We start from the raw sequence: 21,193 nt of genomic DNA, 5'->3' as shown, positions 1-21,193 counted from the left end.
GATGATGTTGTTCTATAGGAATCACTCCTTATACACAAAGGAGTATTAGGCAGGCTATGAGAAATATCTTCATTCATTCATGGCAACTTGTATTTTTTGAGCAAGTTGTGTCAGACACTGATTTAGAAACAGAGAAGTGAATAGGACAGATACAACCTCAGTTCTTAGGGAGCCTCCATTACTGTACGAGGAAATGGTCAATAAACAAGTAAGTATGAAGGATAACTTTAGATAATAATTATGACCATAAAGAAAATAAGATAATACAGAAGTTTTTGTGTGAACACATGTTTTCAGCTTTCTTGGGTACACACCTGGGTGTGGAATTTCTGGATCATATAGTAACTCTGTCTAACTTTTCCAGGTACCGTCAAATTATATTCCAAAGAGGCTATACCATTTTACATTCTTTCCAGTAATGTATGAGGATCATATTTTCTTTACATTCTTGCCAACACGTTACTGTCTTTTGGATTACAGCAATCCTGGTGAGTATAAAGCGGTACTTCACCGTGGCTCTGATTTACATTAGTGACATTTACATTAGAGATTTGTGTTCGTATTCAGTTCAGTTGCTCAGTTGTGTCTGACTTTACGACCCCATGAACTGCAGCATGCCAGGCCTCCCTGTCCATCATCAACTCCTGGAGTCTACTCAAACTCACGTCCATTGAGTCGGTGATGCCATCCAGCTATCTCATCATCTGTCATCCCCTTCTTCTCCCACCTTCAATCTTTCCCAGCATCAGGGTCTTTTCAAAAGAGTCAGTTCTTCGCATCAGGTGGCCAAAGTATTGAAGTTCCAGCTTCAACATCAGTCCTTCTGATGAATATTCAGGATTGATTTCCTTAGTGACTAACAATGTTGAACATCTTATGTGCTTACTGACCATCTGTATGTCTTCTTAGGAAAATATTACTTTTTAAAAACCATTTAGAATTGGGTTGCCATTTTTTGTTGAGTTTTAAGAGTTTTTTATGTATTCTGGACACAAATCCTATTTCATATATGATCTGTGAATATCTCCTTCCATTGTGTGGGTTGTCTCTTCACTTTCTTGATGGTCTCTTTAGAAGTTTTAAATTTTGGAAGTCTAATTTTTTTGGGGGGTAGGGGCATTTTTTCTTTGACTTCTTGCAGTGTCAAATCTAAGAAACTACTGCCTCATTCAAGGTTATGAAGATTTATGCCTTGTAAGAGGTTTATACTTCCAGATGTTTCATAATAGCTGTTTTCATTTCATAATAGCTGTGATTCATTTTTGAGTTTAGTTTTTTCAAATATGGTGTGAAATAGGGATCCAAGTTCATTCCTCTATATACATGGGTATCCAGTTGCCTCAGCACCACTTGTTGAAAAGACTGTTTTTGCTCACTGAATTTTCTTGGCACCTTTGTTGAAAATCAATTGATCACAAACGTATGAGTTTCTTTTTGGACTCTTGATTCTATTTCATTGATCTGTATGTCTATCCTTATACTAGAATCACAAAATTTTGTTTTCTCTAGCTTTGTAGTCAGGTTTTAAAGTGAGAAGTCCCCAAACTTGATTCCTTTTTCAAGACTGTTTTGGCTATTTCTGGGTCCACTGTATTTTAAATATCGATTTTAACAAGAACTGCATTTAATCTGTATATAATTTTGGGGACCATTGCCACCCTAATACTGAATCTTTCAATCCACAAACATAGGTATCTTTCTACTTATTTAGGTCTTATTTAATTTCTTTCAAAAATGTTTTGTAGTGAGCCAGTTTCTTTAACAAATAAATTTAATAAGGGAAAGAATAAAGGAAGAATATCAGAAACATAAGGGCATAGCTACTAAATGTAACGTGCTGACCTTGTTTGAAGGCCTACTGATCTGGTCAAGTTGTGAAAAAAAGTGAGGCAAAAAGTAAAAATCAGATACTGATTGGATTTTAGTAAGTGCTCTAACGGAACTGTGAATGTTAAAAAATAGGCTTACTTCTTACAGATGCAAGCTGGATGAAATTATACAATATCTGGAATTTGTGTCAAAGTAATCTGGAGGGGAAGTAGAAATATACAGGAAACCTACGTAGTTCATTACATTATTCTTTCTACATTCCAAATTTATGGCATAAAAAATTTAAAAAGTTTTACAAAATCTATATTAGTTATCAGGCAAGGTATAGAACATTAAATTTCTTTGAGAGCTGGCTAAAGTAAAAGTCTAAGCACTATCTTCTCAAAGTCTAGTACTAAAACTGAAGATGCATTCAGAAAAAAACAAAAACAAAATGCAAACCAAAAACCTATACCAAGACGCAAGTACCACACTTAAGAAATGCAAACTTTATGGTAAGAATTAAGTAGGAATATTTAAAATAGACTACAAATACCCCTAAATGACAAAGTATTCTATTAATCAATTATTTCTGAATTTAGCTAAGTGTTCCTTCTTTTCTTTAAAGTGCTTTAAATTTTAGAGATGAGTTTTCATTTTGACAGCATATGAATAACCTAAAGAGCTTTTTAAAGCCCAGATTTCTAGGAAATACAGCAGATTTACTGAAACAAATTCTAAAAGTTGGGCAAGGGAAACCAATTTTTTTCTTTAAGCTTCACACACCTGATTTTATCATCTAGCCAAGGTTGATAAAATGAATCTGGTTAACAGTTTTCCTTATGCTATTATTGTAGTTTATAGGTTCTTTGTCATTCTACGATTAAAGCACGCGCTATTTACTTCCGAAGGACAGGGAGAGCTTGCTGCACTTCCCTTTACCACCGTAGTTTGACAGTTATTGCTTATAACTGTGTGAACTTCTCATCTTCTCTTTATTAGCTCTTTCTAGATGCAGGTTTTTGGGGATATTTCTACAGAAGGATTTTAAAATAATACAATAAAACAAAAATCAAAAAGAAAATGATTTTAAATAACTGGAAGAATACAAGTTAGGAAGCCCCTAAGCAGCACATTTCAGTACAGAGCCTTTATCACAGTGCCAGTGATGCTGCGCATTAACTAAACTTGCCAAGCGCAGTGAAGAAGAGTAAACAAGGACAGCTATAGGGGAAAAAAAAAAGTAGGAGAGTAAAAGAAGAAAAATAGGGAAAGTAGGAAAAATAAAATCATCAATACTTATTTCAGATGCTACCCAAGTTGCTTTAAGAACTGCCCTGCTCTACGTTAGAGATCAGTAATTTACAAATAAGTCAACTTGGCTTTTTTTTCTAGGAAAAGGGATATTCTTGTAGTAATCATATCTCATTTTCTCCTTCTTTAAAATGGGGATCTAATAATTCACTCTTTTCCATCACAGATATGTTATTATTAGACTAAAAAATACTTAACTATTGATATTATCCATATTCAAATGTCATGTTTAAAGCAGATAGTAGCATGTTATTAAAAAACTCACCTGCACTTTAACTTCCTGGTGGCTGAGAAGAGGAACCAAATGAGGGACTATTCCAGAGTCTATTACCATCTGTATCTGTTCGTTGCCAGCATCAGTAAGGTAAGAGAGGGCCCAGACTGTATCTACCAATATCTAATGAATAAAAAAAATTCAAATAATCCTTGAATATTTTCTAATTTCAAAAATTTTTAACCATATGGACTAACCTCTGATTGTTCTACTGTCTTCTTTCTTCTGTTTGCTCTCACTTAAAATCACTGGAATGGTAGTCTTCTCTAATATACTAAGCATCATCAACTATGAATGTTTATATCAAGTATGTTCATGTTCCAGTCATATTTAGGATATTTAGGTTAATTATGATTCCAATCACAGATTGATAGCCACTCCTCAATCACAAAGATACAAATATACTATGTAGCACATAAAATATGAGAAAAAGACATTCTCTTTCCCAAATGCTCAGATTGAGGGATAATAGGCCCAAGGACACTGTGATAAATGCATACAGCTGGAAAGAGTTTATGTATCCAACATTATATGTATACACATTAAAAATATCTGGGGTATGTGAATATACTCAAGATGTTCTCACATCAGTAACATGTTGGTTGGTCTAAAGCCAACACTCCAGTATTAGCATTATAGTACTTTCATCTGTTCCAACCAGTTTGCTTTGCTTTGTAAAACTAGAGGCAACTTCCCAAATAGCGCAAGTCTCCCATAGCTACAGATAAAGACATTAAAAGCAACCAAAGGTCAGCCTGTGAGATCTATAATCAAAAAACATGTTCTAGTTTAAGAAAACAAAACAATGAACCAACCACAAAACTATAATTTACATCAGCTGTCAAACTACTTTTTTTAAAAAATCTCAAGTAATTAACTTATGATTATATTTCAAAGTACAACAGGCCACTGTGTTTCATCTTTGTATGTTAAGTCCTAATTAGAAGCTATGGCAAAACAAAGTAAGAAAAACAACTGTTAAGCTGCTAAATAATGCAATTATTGACAAAGACACAGTAATAAATAATTATGCCTGAAACTTTACTTTCAAAGCCTTTCTAGAATATGAACTCTATGTCAAAAGACAAGCCAAAGAAGTTTGAAATCTTTACATTCTAAATCAATGGTATATTTATAACATCCAAGAAGCCCCCAGAAGAAAACAGCACTTTGTCATTTTTCCTTTCAGAAATTCAAGAAAGCACTATGGATATTTTTTAATGTAATAAGAAGACATTGAATGAAAAAATTCACACACCTAAGGAAGTATCAAAACATGTGAGACAACTAAATTTCAACTCACAAAAGTAACTTCATATGCACTTTCTGTGTCAGCAAAGTTAAGTCTATGGATAAGTTTACTAATTACAACTCTCGTGTAATTTCAATATTTCACTTATGATTTGTGGAAACAGTTTTGTTCAGTTATTTTTACTTCTTTGATGGCCTGATTTAAGAACTTGCTCCTAAGTATTAACCCAAGAAGATTTTATTTTTAGTAAACATTATTATTTAGCAAACAATATTACTAATGCTAGTAAAAAAAGAACAATGCAAACTGGCTTGGGAAATTCAAGATAATATCAAGAGGAAGAAAAATGGAGTTATAATCTCAAATGGATTGGGGTAAACAAGTGGAAAGAACACAATACAGCTCTGAATAAGGTCAACCAAGATGTCTGGTTTTTCCAGTAGACATATAAACTTTGAGATTAATCTTTCTTGGAAATCTTTTAAAATAAAATATGAAAAATTTGACTATAAGAACCCCAAACCAAAATTTGCTTACATGTGTGTTTTCTGATCTTAGACTATTTGGAGCTATAAAAAATATCTTTAGAGCAAAGATCATGTTCCTCTATGAATGTCAAGCACATAATATAATTCTAACTTAATGTAGTATAATTTGAAGTTTAAATTGTTCCATATCTTTAGAGAGACCTTAGCAAAAAGGTATTACTACCTAAGAAACTGAAGCAGTTTGTCACACACTGATCATACCAAACTGTGTTTTTGAAGACCTACACAAGTTTCTGATGGTTGCTATGCGTTTTGTCCATGTGATTTCCTTTTACCTGTAACATTTCTAGCTCCTCTAACAAAGGAAGGCTAGACTGACTTTATAAGCAGTTAGATCTGTTTCCTACTCTTTCATTCTTCCTGAGTTGCTTTTTCCTTTGCTCTCTTTGTTAGAAAGAATGAGCAGGATATATTTATTAATGTTTAAAATCTAGTTTGCACTGATTTTTTTTCCCCTGTTGTTTGGATACTCAAGAATTATCTTTATACCAAGTGAGGCCATTAGCAAAGTCACTATAAATGAATTAACAGAGTAATAATGAAATTAAAGAACAACTGATGCTTATGTTTTGGTCTAAGAATGGTATATGAATACAAATGCATACATAAAGGCACACATACTTTTTTTTACCTTTCAAAAAATAATACCACTAGGTGTATGTGTTTCTCTCACCGGCCAGCTGTCAAAATGAGCTTTCATAAAAAGATGATGAACAGTCAAAGATATGATCTTTGTGAGAGCTTACTAACTGGAAACTTTAACAACTTCTAATATCAGTTTTTGCAAAACAAATACATAATATACGCACACACATTACTGCCAAGACCAAAATAACAGGCTTGACTTCACTTGAAATTTACATTTTGTGATATGGGTAAACACAGAGTAAATACAAAAATACCAAACTATGTATAAACAGCTCTTGAACTAGGGTGAAGCCTTAAATATATACACACATAAAAATATATGATGGGAAGCATTTACTCACATTTACGTCTGTGTGATGAATTAAAACACAAAGAGCTGGAAGAATCTAAAGAGGAAGAAATGCATAGATTTTAAAATACACATAGATAAAAATACACACATAATAATATCTACTTTAATTTAAAAAACAGAACAAAACAAAACAAAAAACACTTGTTACCTCCTGAATGGTTTCCATTGGGGGTGGTGGGTCTTTGTGGCGACATAGGTTGACCATGACCCAAGTAACATTTCTTAAGAATGTTATAGGAATAGATGGACTTATGAAGGAAAGTAAAGGTTTCACAACTCCAAGACTTATGACATAATCTCTACACTGTGGCCCATCACCTGTAGGAAGGAAGATTTATTAATACAATAAGTAATTCAGAAAACATAAAGCACTGGGTTCAATATGCTGCTTATTGTATTTGAACCATATATTTTGATATATGCAGCAGTTTTAGACAATACTAACCTAGCTCACATTTTAGGTCTTTGAGGCAAGAGGTGTAACAAGGTACTAAGACTTCCTCTGTACATTATTCATGTATTCAGGTTTATATGCTGCTCACCTATAAAATGTTTTTATGGCATCTAAATGCCAGAAGCCTAAATAAGGTTTTCAAGCACTTTGTGTACAGAGAATTGTTGCTTTTTGTCTTCTCTCTCAATGGTACTCTAAGAAACCTTCATGTTATAAAAAGAAATATATGAGAATACCATTACAGAGAAAAATATCTAGAATTTATACTGATGACCTGACGTCAAAGCACAGAGAGTATTGACTATAAATTACTCTACACACTTAAACTATGTAAACTATGTCTATAGTATTTGAAGATGAAATGTTTGTTCTTTTTGCCATTTATTCTATAATGGCACTGGAATTAAAAACCAAAGATCAAGATGTGCTATTAATAGTTATAAATCTAAAATTTGATATAAAGGGACTCTGGATATACAAATGATAGCATTCCTAACAGCAATATATTGTATGCCAAGAACAGTTTATAGGGAAATCTCCCCATCTGAAAATTCACAACTGTGGGGCACTAACCACACTTCACCTTCCATCTTGGCCCCCAAAAGGGTAATAAAGAAGAGCTTTATTAGAGCAAGGCTGATTACTTCCATGCAAAAAAAAATCTGTGGCAAAAATATCTTTTAATATAATGGCACACAATACAGTTCAGACCCCAGATTTTTTCCATTCTCCAGCTTTTTGAATTTTTGAGTTTGGGTAAACTTAATGTTGTAGTTAAAAAGCAAATTCCTGAAATACTGGAGCTGTCTTTAATTATTCTTGCAATTATTTATCAGAGAAAATCAGAAAGGTATGGTAATCATGGTTGTCAACATTTAACGAGACTGTCTATATGACAGTCATATAGACACTTGTATGAGGACCACCTCATGATAATAGTGGACAACATTACTATATTTTACTGTACTAAAATCTATAAGAGATATAAAAAATTTCAACTTAAGGTTCCTCTCAGAACTGCTATTGTAATTTGGTTTAAGTTTTACCACCTTCTTTTTTCTTAGCATTTCCTAGGACAGTTAAGAGAGCTGAGGAATAAAATGGACCCCACCGTAATGAAGGAGGATGAGGAAAATACCTAAATCATATACATATTTTATAATTATTATAAATAACTAAGAGCTGACTATATACAAAAAGATATAATGGCATAAGCAACAAAATGTTCCTTCTGTTTACTATGTGTTTATACTTAAATATAATTTCTGTAAAATAGTTCATAAAAACTAGAACTGAAAACGACAAGCTGCTTTTCCTTTTCAACTCCTAGTAGGCATTTGTATTACACAGTACATGATCACAACAATTGCTGGACTAGCATTATGAGTTTTAGACAAACCTATGATATTTCCCAGGGCCCACACTGCTTGCTCACAGACATTCTGATGGGGTGAATGGAGAAGCCTCAGGAAAAGTGGCACAGCATCTGAAGGAAGAAAATACATGCTATCATTTAAGTCTGAAGATATTATATATCAATTAGATTTTTTAAAAATTGAAAAAAAAAAAGTTGACAATACTGTAAGTTGACAATACTGTAAATTGAAAACTGAACTTGTTTCTTTGCTGAAATTCCGAAAGAAATGAACCTATCAAAAAAATATACATATGTAAAATATATTCTCATTAAATGATTTTCATTAGACTAACAGTAGTACAAAATTTCTGAGTAGCAGACAAAATTGTCACCATCAAAATGACAGCTTCAACATACAGACAAACATCAAATTAAGTTGATAAAACTTTGTTCACAATTAAACCTGGATTTAAATTTAAAAAATTAATTCCTTATAGAGTATTATCTTCAAATTTGAAAAAAAAACCCTCTAATAATTAAAATAACTTTTGAATACAGAAATGTAAAATAGTATCACATAGGTCTTTAACCTGGCCACATGAGACATTCTGAATCAGAAAATGCTTCTGTTGCTTAACAACAAGGAAATATAGAGAGACATTTAACAGAATAATACTGCACTGAATACATGATTCTTTCATTTTTCTTTCATTCTTTCTTTTCCTTCTTACACTGCTTTGAAAAATGCTATTTAAGTAACTACACAGAGATCAGGCAGGTATACTTATATGTGTGTGTGTGTTAGTCATTCAGTATTGTCTGCCTCTGTGTGACCCTGTGGACTGTAGCCTGCCAGGCTCCTCTGTCCATAGAACTCTCCAGGCAAGAATACTGGAGTGGGTTGCCATTTCCTTTTCCAAGGGATCTTCCCAACCCAGGGATGGAACCTGTGTCTCCTGCATTGGCAGGTGGATTCTTTACCACTGATCCACCTGGGAAGCCCTTAGACAAAGAATACTGCTTATATATTTGAAGGGGATTTTCAAAGTACCTTCTTAAACTTATGAATTTCTTTGTTTAGTGTGTGCTAAGTCACTTCATTTGTGTCTGGCTATCTGCAACCCTATGGACTATAGCCCATCAGGCTCCTCTGTCCATCAGGTTCTCCAGACAAGAATATTGCAGTGGGTTGTCATTCCCTTCTCCAGGGAATCTTTCCAACCCAGGGATCAAACCCACGTCTCTACTATCTCCTGCACTGATAGGTAGGTTCTTACCACTAGCACTACCTAGGAAGCAGAATCAAATAACACTCATGGAAAATAACTCAAGTTACAATAACATAACTCAGTGATTATTTCCTACTTACATTTGTTGGAACATAAACAACCAATCCTATAATAACAATGAAAAAAAAATTCAAGCCATTCTCTCAAAGGCCTACTTTATAAAATAGAAAATATCACTAACTGGGATAAGATGATCAAAGTAACATACTTAAGTTGGCTTATTTCAACTGCCTTATGTGTTACTGAATTCAAAATTATTATTTTATAATTTAATAGCGCTATTCTTTCAGAAAAAGCACTAAGTGTTTTAAATAACCTGTTTTTGGAAAATTACAATTTTGTTTCTTAATAACCAACTTACTAGACTGAACTACTGCTTGAGTTTGTTCAGAGGTTCCAGATGCAATGTTTGTCAAAGCCCATGCCGCTTCAAACTGTAAAGAAGGACTACAAAAAAAACAAATTGTTTTAAACAGCAGGAATTTCTACACTGGCCCCAAATATCTACCAACCACTCCTCCCTTCCAGCATTTTAAAAGTATCAAATATTTTGATGTAAAAGATCTATATAACCTATATTTTTTAACTTCCAATGACTATTTAAAATATCTCTTTGGTATAAAAAGCATATAACCCTCTCAAGGTGTCCTTATTTTTATTAAGAACTCTTTAAGATACCCACACATTACTAACTAAACAGTTTTCTCAAGTATTATCTGGATAAACTAGATCTTACTAATTTTCAAAGCTTAAAGGCTAACTAAATATATCACTCGCAAGTTCCCTTTTGATCTTTACCTTCTCTTGGTGTAAACATATCTTACATTGTTTTTCACGTTGGCTTTTCAACTCCATCTTACAGCCCTTTTTTTTTGTTTGTTTGAAGGTCAAATTAACTACTAAGAAAATGTAGTCTTCTGCAAAGGACACACCCTAAGTTATTTCTTAAAATAATGTACTTACTTGTCATCTCTTTCAAGACAATGGACTAAAATAGGCAATATTCCAGATTTTATTAAGTCATCAATTGGTGGATTTCGATCACTGGACAAAAGCTTCCTGTAAGAGATATACATACTCCTTATGAAACTTAATGAAACATAATTAAATTCAAATTCACATTTGATTACAATAACCTGAATATCTGCCACACTCTTCTAGAAAGTTACTTTTAAAATTTACATAATGCAATTTTGTCTACTATAAAAAGATTGATTTATAAATTCACAGAAATTATTAATAATTAGGAAAAATGGTAGACATGAACGATTACATATGGTTCTAACAACCATAAAGACATGAACACTTTACCACTTCTTTTAAGCTAGGACAAAAGTGCTGGTACAAGTTTATAGCTGATACCAGTTTCTAATTCTTTATCCTACTCTATACACTAAATTGGAGAAGGCAATGGCAACCCACTCTAGTATTCTTGCCAGGAGAATTCCATGGACGGAGGAGCCTGGTAGCCTACAGTCCATGGGGTCACTAAGAGTCAGACACGACCGAGCGACTTCACTTTCACTGTACACTAAATTAAAGACCATAAAATCTCAACAACATTCTCAACAACTAAAGGAAATGTTATTCCCCTATATAAACCAAGTGATAGCTGCTAATTTACTATCCTATCAATGTAAACTCCCTGACTGAGCTTTGTAACATTCCACAAATTGACTCCATTTTATTTGTCTAACTAATTCTCTGTAATTCAAGGATCAGTTGTCTGTCCCAACATTTCAATCTAATTTGCAGGCCCTTCAAATCCTATTTCCCACACTTGGAGTGCTCTCTTTTCTGTCTATTCAAACTCTATCTATACAACCTGTGTGTGTATGCTTAGTTGCTCAGTTGTGTCAGACTCTTTGCTACCCCATGGACTGTAGGCCACCAGGTTCCTCTGTCCATGGGGAGAGATTCAGGCAAGAATACTGGAGTGGGTTGCTATGCCCTACTTCAGGGGATCTTTCCAGCCCAGGTCTCCTGCACTGCAAGCAGATTCTTAACCATCTGAGTTACTCTCTCTAAATTCCAAGAATATTTACATGGCATACAGCTATACTTACTGTTGAGCATCACTATTCTTTATATAGTTTTGTCTTCCCAATTAGCTTCTAAACTTCTTATAGAGCAGCAATTATTCCACATGCTTGCTCACAGTATTTTCCATAATATATGGCACAATTCTTTATACAAAGTAGGAAATAAGCCAGTCTTTAACCCAGTCTTTGTTAATCAAGGTTTCAAAGTTGATAAAAGAAAACTTTTTTACTACTTCACTGAGGACATTCTTAAAGAGAAATGATGTTTTGTCTTTGACTGCAAAATGGTATATACCATATATACAATGTATCATTAGTTTGGTGACACTGTTTTGGTTTGTGCTAAGGTGCCAGTAATTTACCCAGCCGATTTTGCAACATCAATGTGAATGTTAACACAGTTTTTAAAAAATGGCAAATGAAGTCTTATTCTTTTTTATAATTATTGTGAAAATAACAGTCCCTAAAGTTATCTCAGGATCTCCTAGGGATCCACACACTCAGATACCCTGCCTTATGACTTTCATTATCTTGCAGAATTCATGTTGAGAAGAGCTGCTCCAATATTACAATTAACACTGACAATGGTGAGCATAATGTATTAATTTCTTAATCATTCTTCCTATTAACATTAATTTGCTATTTGAGATATGAAAATTTCTGTGACTTTCTTCCTATATTAACAAAGACCTTTCTAATAAGTTCTTTAACCTGTAGTGGACAACACTGTAATCTGATAATTTCCTTATCTGTTCTAGGCCATTTACAGTGAATATACAAAAGTAGCAAAGTCTAATGAACATAAAAGGGACTTAAAAGCACTGGGTAAGATATTATATGAAGGTGTGAAGTCTTTTTCCACTTTAAAATTTTATAACAAGTTAATTTCTTGCTCAAGTGTCTCTTTCCTACTGACAATTAGAACACAGGGTATTATTCTTACATATATTAAAAAAAAAAACAAAGAAACCACTATATTGTACTATGATACAACCACGTCTTCCCCAAGCTATTTATTAATACAAATGTCTCAGTCGTTAAGTTTCTCTGGCTTTTCCTTTGAAATATGAGTGCACAGGTTTTACAACAGATATATGTAAAATGATAAGTAGGAGTCCTAAATCTTAACACCTTGCAGCCTTCAGTTCAGTTCAGTCACTCAGTCTTGTCCAACTTTTTGCGACCCCATGAATCGCAGCACGCCAGGTCTCCCTGTCCATCACCAACTCCCAGAGTTCACCCAAAGTCATGTCCATTAAGTTGGTGATGCCATCTTGCCATCTCATCCTCTGTCGTCCCCTTCTCCTCCTGCCCCCAATCCCTCCCAGCATCAGTCTTTTCTAATGAGTCAACTCTTCGCATGAGGTCGCCAAAGTATTGGAGTTTCAGCTTTAGCATCAGTCCTTCCAATGAACACCCAGGACTGATCTCTTTTAGGATGGACTGGTTGGATCTCCTTGCAGTCCAAGGGAATCTCAAGAGTCTTCTCCAACACCACAGTTCAAAAGCATCAATTCTTCAGCGTTTAGCTTTCTTCACAGCCCAACTTTAACACCCATACATGACCACTGGGAAAAGCCATAGCCTTGACTAGACGGACCTTTGTTGGCAAAGTAATGTCTCTGCTCTTGAATATGCTATCTAGGTTGGTCATAACTTTCCTTTCAAGGAGTAAGCATCTTTTAAAGCTTTAATTCAACTTATCGTTTGATCATTATGAAAATTGTGAGAATCAGCTACCCGAGCAAGAGCTGAAGAATCTGACTTTTAATAAAATTAAACCTATTATTCAGTAAAGAATGAAAAGTTTTACGTTTTTCTATTAGTCTATAGCAGTAACATGTCAAATCAACCTTTCTCCAGTGTTTGCACATTTTAAATGTATACTAAAGTTTCCAGTTCTTAGTGAATTAGAAATTTGCTAATTTTAATACTCTAAATTAGAGAATAATCTTAGAGAATAATTTTTAAAATAAATTCATTAGGTCTTTGACTATTTTTTATTATTTGTCATCAAAGTTAACATAAGAAACAGGACTACTATATAGTAAAAACCCAAACCTAAGTTATAAACATTAAATATGTCCTTAACTTACCTAGCAGCTTGAACTGCACTTAACTGAATTCCTTGGTTATCACTGGACGCATTCTATAAAAAAACCAAACAATTTTTGATGCGGATACACAATAATTAGTTGACAAATACAAGAAATATGAATGAGGGTGAGGGAGGGGAAATCAACTTACTTGAACTATAGCTTCTAGAGAGGTATTTTGCTAGGAAAAAGTTAAGAGAAAATTAAGTTAAAAATTCACCTTGTAATTCTGTATTTATGTAAAAATCACAGAATTTTTAAATTACCAGAATAACAATAACTTACCACTCTATAATCACCATCTATGTCAGAGTCTTCACAGATATCTTCATGTGGTACATTCCTCCTCTTTAAGAGATGTTCATCTCTTTTATTCTTAAAAAAATAGAACTTCAGTTAAATTTTAAAACGCTAAGTAGTTTCACATAAAAATTAGACAATCCTGTGCCTACAAAAAATACAAAGTGACTTTTCAAAGTAAAATGCAAATGCAAACAATTAAACCAAATTGTGAATTAAACATGTAAGCAACACCTATTTGAGCCCCCAAACTCCAAACATTACATTTTTAATGAACTGTGAACAATGTAAAAACAAACTAAAAACAAAAACAAAAAAAAACTAATTTGATTAAAAAAAGATAAGAATAGAGTTTAAGCCAGAACCAAACATACATATTTATTTAAAAGTACTGAACCATTTTATACATCATCTGGGAGCTTCTCTTTATCACCTAAAAGCAAAGTCAAAGCAAAAGTTGGCAGTTCAAAAATCAGATAAAAATTAACAATGTCTTACAAAAATTAAGGGCCACTTGAATTTCACTAAAATGTTCAGGACAAATTTTAAAATATATTCTCAACTAACCTACTTTAATACTTGAAAAGTTGACAAAATTTTTAAATACCAAGCTCCTTTTATGGAGTAAATTATTGTAAATAGCAGAACTATTTAGTATAACTATGACATATACCTTACATAAAACATTTAAAATTACAGAAGAAAAAACTGTTAGATAACGTTTACCTCTATTTTAGATAGTTGACAAAATGCACCTTGCCAACTTCAATCACTGTCAAATTTAGTCAATATCTCCATTTTCAAAGAAAAAAGAAACGCTCATTTAAGCACTTGAGATTCATATACATTTGCTAATTTCTCTATATATGGCTGCTGTAATTATACTTGAAAGTACACAATATTAATCAGACTCACCTTTCTTAATTCAACTACAACTTCATTTCGTTGTCTTCTCATAGTCTACAAGAAATTAAAGAAAATTGTTTTTTAAAAATATCACCTCAAATTCCATCACCCAGAGAAAACTGCTATTAACACTTTGATGTACACCCCCTAATCTTTCCTTCTAGTCATATATATATATAAAGTTATATTCTACTCCTAATAAAGATTATATGATGATTTCCTATCTTCATTTCATATTCACATTCTTCAATACTGAAAATCTCTTTGAGATTATTACTGGAACTATAATATTGGATATATCATAAAAGTTTGAAACTACAACACAGGAATTATTAAAAACATAAAGGTACAAAGAATAATCCATAATCTCACCCCCTGTAAGAATTCCCTATTTAAAAAGTAATATATGTACAAGGTAATCTCACTGCCATATGAACCCCCTATTTAAAAAGTAATATATGTACAAGGTTAGTAAACTGAATTGCTTTAAAAAAGGAGGGTGGGGGAGGGGGTGAAAACCTTCCTGACAATTCACAGCCTCTTTCTTTAAAGATACACATAGCTAGGTTTACTATGATTCTGATACACTTATTCTGTTCTTTACTTTATTTTTATTTATTTAAAGATCTGGAAGATCTTTCATGATGGTATATGCAGATATATTTTATTCTTCCGAAGGAGCACATAATTATTCTATCACATATTGTAACCATTCTGTTTTTTAAAGTTTTTTTCTCACTTTAAAGTTACCTAACACATGGATACATGTTCACTGTAAAACATTCAGACATTCAGAAACGATACCAATTCACATTATATATAGGACCGCCTCATTCTTTCTAATAACTGCATATGCCAAGACATATTAAGTGGAGAGAGCAATACATGAAGTAATACTTAAAATGTCTAATAAATACATCAAACATATCTGAAACCAAAACTTTTGACCTTTAACAGTTAAACATATGTTCTACCCCATCTCACATGGTTCATACGAGGGTGAGATTATGAGTTCTTTTACCCTTAGTATTTTTGTATTTTTATAAGCCTTATGTTACTGTTTAAAAATTTGCAATATATCCAATACTCCAGGTCTATTAATAATTTCAAAGAGAATTTCAGCAAATGGCAACTCCATCCTTCCAGTTGCACAGATCAAATTATATATTAAAGCCATCCCTAATTCTTTTTCTCTCATATTACACACTCAATTTGTTAGCAAATCATATTGGTCCAATCATCAGAACTTATCTGAAATACAACTACATATGATGATTTCTCTGCCACTCTCTGATCCAACTCACCATGATCTCTCCTCTAGATAACTGCAACTCCTAACTTGCATCCCTCTCTCTGTTCTTGCTCTCCATCTTTCTTCCAGTCCATTATTATCACAGCAACCAAAGTAATCCTCATAGGGAGTCTTGATTTTTGTGTGCCACAGACTTCTTTGGCAGCCTAGTGCAATCAATGGCCACCTTCTCAGACTGTTGCGGTTACTCAGTTGCTAAGTCGTGTCTGACTCTTTACGACCCTATGAACTGTGACAGGCTTTCTTGTCCTGTATCTCCTTGAGTTTGCTCAAATTCACATCCACTGAGTTGATGAGGCAATCCAACGAACTCGTTCTCTGTTGCCCCCTTCTCCTCCTGCTCTCAATATTTCCCAGCATCAGGGGCTTTTGAGTTGAATCTTGGCATCAGGTGGCCGAAGTATAAGAGTTTCAGCATCAGTCCTTCCAATGGATATTCAGGACTGATTTCTTTCAGGACTGACCAGTCTCATCTCCTTGCAGTCCAAGAGATTTTCAAAAGTCGTCTTCAGCACCACAATTAAAAAGCATCAGTTCTTCAGTGCTCAGCCTTCTTTATGGTCTAATAACTCTCACATCTGTACACAACTACTGGAAAAAACACAGCTTTGACTATACAGACCTTTGCTGGCAAAGTGATGTCTTTGGTTTTTAACACACTGTATAGGTTTATCATAGCTTTTCTTCCAAGAAGCAAGTGTCTTAATTTCATAAAATCAGTCACTATTTTCATTGCTTCTTCATCTACTTGCCATGAACTGATGGGACTGGATGCCATGATCTTAGTTTTTTGAAATGTTGAGTTTTTTTTTTAATATAAATTTATTTATTTTAATCGGAGGCTAATGTTGAGTTTTAAGCCAGCTATTTCACTCTTTCACCCTTATCAAGAGGCTCTTTAGTTCCTCTTTGCTTCCTGCCATAAGAGTGGTGTCATCTGCATATCTGAAGTTATCGATATTTCTCCCAGCAATCTTGATTCCAGCTTGTGCTTCATCCAGCCCAGCATTTCACATGATGTACTCTGCATAGAAGTTAAATAAGCAGGGTGACAATATACAGCCTTGACATAGTCTTTCCCCAATTATGAACTGGTCTGTTGTTTCATGTCCAGTTCTGTTGCTTCCTGACCTGCACACAGGTTTTGCAGGAGGCAGGTCAGGTGGTATGGTATTCCCATCTCACAGTTTGTTGTGATCCACACAGTCAAAGGCTTTTGTGGAGTCAATGAAACAGAAGTAGATGTTTTTCTGGAATTCTCTTGCCTTTTCTATGACCCAACAGATGTTGGCCATTTGATCTCTAGTTCCTCTGCTTTTTCTAAACCCAGCTTGTTCATCTGGAAGTTCTCGATTCATGTACTGCTGAAGCCTAGCTTGAAGGATTTTGAGCATTATCTTGCTAACACGTAAAATGAGCACAATCATACAGTATTGCCCTTCTTTGGGACTGGAATGAAAAGTCACCTTTTCCAGTCCTGTGGCCACTGCTGAGTTCTCCAAATTTGCTGACATACTGAGTGCAGCATGTCATTAAATCATCTTTTAGGATGTTAAAATAGCTCAACTGAAATTCCATCACCTCCACTAGCTCTGTTTGTAGCAATGCTTCCTAAGGTTCACTTGACTTCACACTTCAGGATGTCTGGCTCCAGATGAGTGACCACATCAGTGTGATTATCTGGGTCACTAAGACCTTTTTTTGTATAGTTCTGTGTATTCTTGTCATCTCTTCTTAATCTCTTCTCCTTCTGTTAGGTCCTTGCCATTTCTGTCCAAATTGTTCCCTTGGTAGCTCCAATTTTCTTGAAGAGATCTCTAGTCTTTCCTTTTCTATTGTTTTCCTCTATTTCTTTGCACTGTTCACTTAGGGCTTTCTTATCCCTCCCTGCTATTCTCTGGAACTTAGATAGCGGTTTTAAATATAGAAATGAAATATGGACTATTACAAAAAAGCCAATTAAACGTATTGTTCCCAAAATATAGAAAACATGAAACAACAAACTGTAATACATATGCTTCACTGTCATATCAAATGGAAACTAGCAGTTCCATAATAATTACTATACTTTCAAAGTAATGATCATGAATGGTATTTCAGGATATCTTGCAACAAAACTGATTTTTATAGGTGGTAACAAAAATCACAGGTTACTTTAATAAATATGGAGGTTTATTGGCTACATTATTAACTGAATGAAATACGCTTTCAGTTAGAAAGTTAGTGAAAACAAGGATGCTCTTTTTTTTTTCTAAGTTCCCAGGTTTTCTTGAATTCTACCCATAGACTTCATGGGAAGACTGACTCAGTAAAGAAACCCTTTCTAAAAAGTCAATCAGATCATTTTACTCCCCTCTTCAAAACCACCCAATGGTTTTCCACTTTGGAGTAGATGCCAAATCACGGCAATGGCTTCAGTATTCCCATCTCATCCCCTCCCTGGTTACCACCTCCTATATCTCAACTCCTATGATTCTCTCCATCCATTCTGCTGTATCCTCACTAACTTCAATATTCTTCTAACACACTGGAAATTCTCTCTTCAAGGTATTTTCTAACATACCATATAGCAACTACAAGAAAATGGACTTTAGAAATAAACTGATTGGGTTTAATTTTCAGCCATAATACTTGTTACCATGCCTCAGTTTCCTCATCTATACAATGGGGATTAATAATAATAATAAAAAAGGGCTTGTGTGGTAGCTCAGTGGTACAGAACCCACCTGCTAATGCAGGAGACAAGGGTTCAATCCCTGGGTTGGGAAGATTCCTGAGGGAAATGGCAATCTACTCTAGTATTCTTGCCTATGAAATCTCATGGATGGCAGGCTCCAGTGCATGAGATTGCAAAAGAGTTGGACATGACTTAGCAACTGAAGAACAGTAACAAAAATACCTACATAAAGGATTACTGTAAGGATTAAACAAACACATATAAAGTACATAAAATTTCTGGCACATAGTGCACTACTTATTATTGCTATTGTTATATCCTCAGGCTGTAATGCTCTTCCCTCAATATCTGCAGTGTTCACTCATCTTCAAGTGCTTCAAATGTCACCTCCATGATGAGGTCTTCCTCTTCCTAACTATCCAGCAACTATACATCTATCTATCTGGGTACTGGGCTTCTCTGTCTTATTTTTCTCCATAGCCCTTACAACATTTTAATATACTATGTAAAACTTTTTTTGCTTATTGTCCCCTTCCTCCCCTAGAATATATGTTCTATATATTAGGAATAACATGAGGAATAAATATTACTCCTTCTCAAAATGTACTGATCTTAAATGTGTGGAAATCTTTACCTCAATTTTTGACCAAATCAATTTATCCCATCTTTGTTTAAGTGATCATTTGAGCTTTGGTAAAGCTATGGAATTTAAAAATATGACAACTGAAAATACTAATAAGTATTAGTATTGTATAGTATGCTGCAAATGAGTAAAAACAACTGGCCAAATATTATGATAAGATGTTCAATATTCACCATGGTTCAATCATTACAGCCTTCAGAGGTAAGAAGAAGAAATCTTTCTTTTTGCAAATAAGGAAACTGAGGCTTAGAAAAGTTAAATTACTTGACCAAGGCTACATGGCTAGAACTGTGACACCCAGTATTACAATTTAGAGCCTGTGTGCATGCTTACTCACTCAACTAGGTCTGACTCTCTTTGACCCATGGGCTTTAATCCACGAAGCTCCTCTGTCTATGTGATTCTCCAGGCAAGAATACTGGAGTGGGTAGTCATTTCCTTCTCCAGAGGATCTTCCTGACCCAGGGATAGAACCCACATTTCCTGCATTTCAGGCAGTAAAGGATCCTTTACTGTCTGAGCTACCAGGGAGGCCCAAAATTCAGAGTCAATTAACCACTAAGCGATACTGTCTCCCACAAGTCAAATAGAGTTCAAGCCAGTTTTTAGAGCCAATGGTTCATTCTAAAGCAGAAGCGCCACTATCAAGACAACGGGCTTTTCACTGTATCACAATACTAAAACAATAAACAACTCAAGTAAACAGTAACAAAACACAATGCCCTATGTCTTACATACTGAAAATAAAACCTGCAAAATGTACTAAGGTTTGTCCAGTAAAAGGCAGACTTCTGAGGGACAGAGATTATTTCTAGTCTGGTTTCTCATCCCATTTAAAGAAGTGGGATTAAGGTATAATCAACGGGCTGTAACTTCTTTTTAATAAAGCAAGCTATTAATAAATCCTAAACAACTGCTATATATACACAAAATTTCCCCTCATTTTCATCTATTTTATTTATTTAAATTTAGAGTTTCTGATAATTTGAACCACTACTAAAGGATTTATCAAACTAATTTAGTACTACAGTTATGACATAAGCTTTGGGCTATTACTAGCCATAGAAACATACAAAATAAGAAGTGACAATCTTTTTCATAATAAAGCAAAAAACATTTTTTTATTTTAGAGAATGATTGAGGTAAAGAGACAACTGAATGAAATAGTAGAAAGACATCCCATGCACCAGCCTGGTAGCATTTACCTTTTTTTTTTAATTGCAAAAAAACAAATGTCTTAAAAGTAATATTAGATATTTACAAATCACAACCCCATCTCAAATCAAGGATTTTTTTTCCCTGAGGTCACATGAAAGGGATACATAAAGTTTCTTTTTCTAAATTTTAACTTATTCTAAAGAGCAGTTTTTTACACACTACATGCAAACATAATAGTTATGGAGTCACATGATTTACACTGATGCAGTAAGCTGTCAATCAGAATTCCAAAAGGCTGCCAAACTGGCCAAAGGCTTATTTATAGGCCAAAGACTATCTAAAGGACAAAGCCTGTAGAGGGTGCCTCCCTCCACCCCTCCTCCCCCAATAAAGAGTAGATAGAGTTCAGGCTGATCTAATCACCCAGAATTTCTGTATTTTTTTGCTCATAATACAGCTTCAAAGTTCTAAATTCAGGCAAAAGGGGACAAGAAATTGCCAAAAAATTCAAACAAGTGAATCTTAGAGAACACAGAACTTTCATTTAGAAGGAATGTGGTTCTTAAAATTAACAAATAATTACTGTATGTCCATTACTGAGCTAGGTTCTAGGGATTAAATACTTTCTCTGCTCTAATGGGGTGTAGGGTATAGTACTTTCTTTGTAACTCATGGCTATTTAATTTCTAAGTCACCTTTATCAATGTACAGTTTTCTTTAAAAACTATTAATCTAAAGTGAAGTCATTCAGTCATGTCCGAC

The 21,193-nt window shown here is 34.1% G+C and overlaps 1 protein-coding gene across 1 annotated transcript in view; it reads right to left on the bottom strand.

The window, feature by feature from the left end:
- The window catches only part of KPNA4 (karyopherin subunit alpha 4), a 61,714-nt gene that overhangs the window by 16,752 nt on the left and 23,769 nt on the right, over positions 1-21,193 (bottom strand). The window contains exons 2-11 of the mRNA XM_069561223.1: positions 14,651-14,695; positions 13,721-13,810; positions 13,587-13,616; positions 13,436-13,488; positions 10,261-10,356; positions 9,659-9,744; positions 8,051-8,137; positions 6,346-6,515; positions 6,187-6,231; positions 3,389-3,520 (exon numbers count right to left, since the gene is read on the bottom strand). Coding sequence (XP_069417324.1) covers positions 3,389-3,520; positions 6,187-6,231; positions 6,346-6,515; positions 8,051-8,137; positions 9,659-9,744; positions 10,261-10,356; positions 13,436-13,488; positions 13,587-13,616; positions 13,721-13,810; positions 14,651-14,695 — 834 coding nt within the window. The remainder of the gene's footprint in view (positions 1-3,388; positions 3,521-6,186; positions 6,232-6,345; positions 6,516-8,050; positions 8,138-9,658; positions 9,745-10,260; positions 10,357-13,435; positions 13,489-13,586; positions 13,617-13,720; positions 13,811-14,650; positions 14,696-21,193) is intronic.

This window comes from Ovis canadensis, chromosome 1, assembly GCF_042477335.2.
Source record: "Ovis canadensis isolate MfBH-ARS-UI-01 breed Bighorn chromosome 1, ARS-UI_OviCan_v2, whole genome shotgun sequence".
Taxonomy (NCBI): domain Eukaryota; kingdom Metazoa; phylum Chordata; class Mammalia; order Artiodactyla; family Bovidae; genus Ovis; species Ovis canadensis.
Note: the sequence above shows the minus strand (reverse complement) of the source record. Positions and strands in the feature narration are given on the sequence as shown.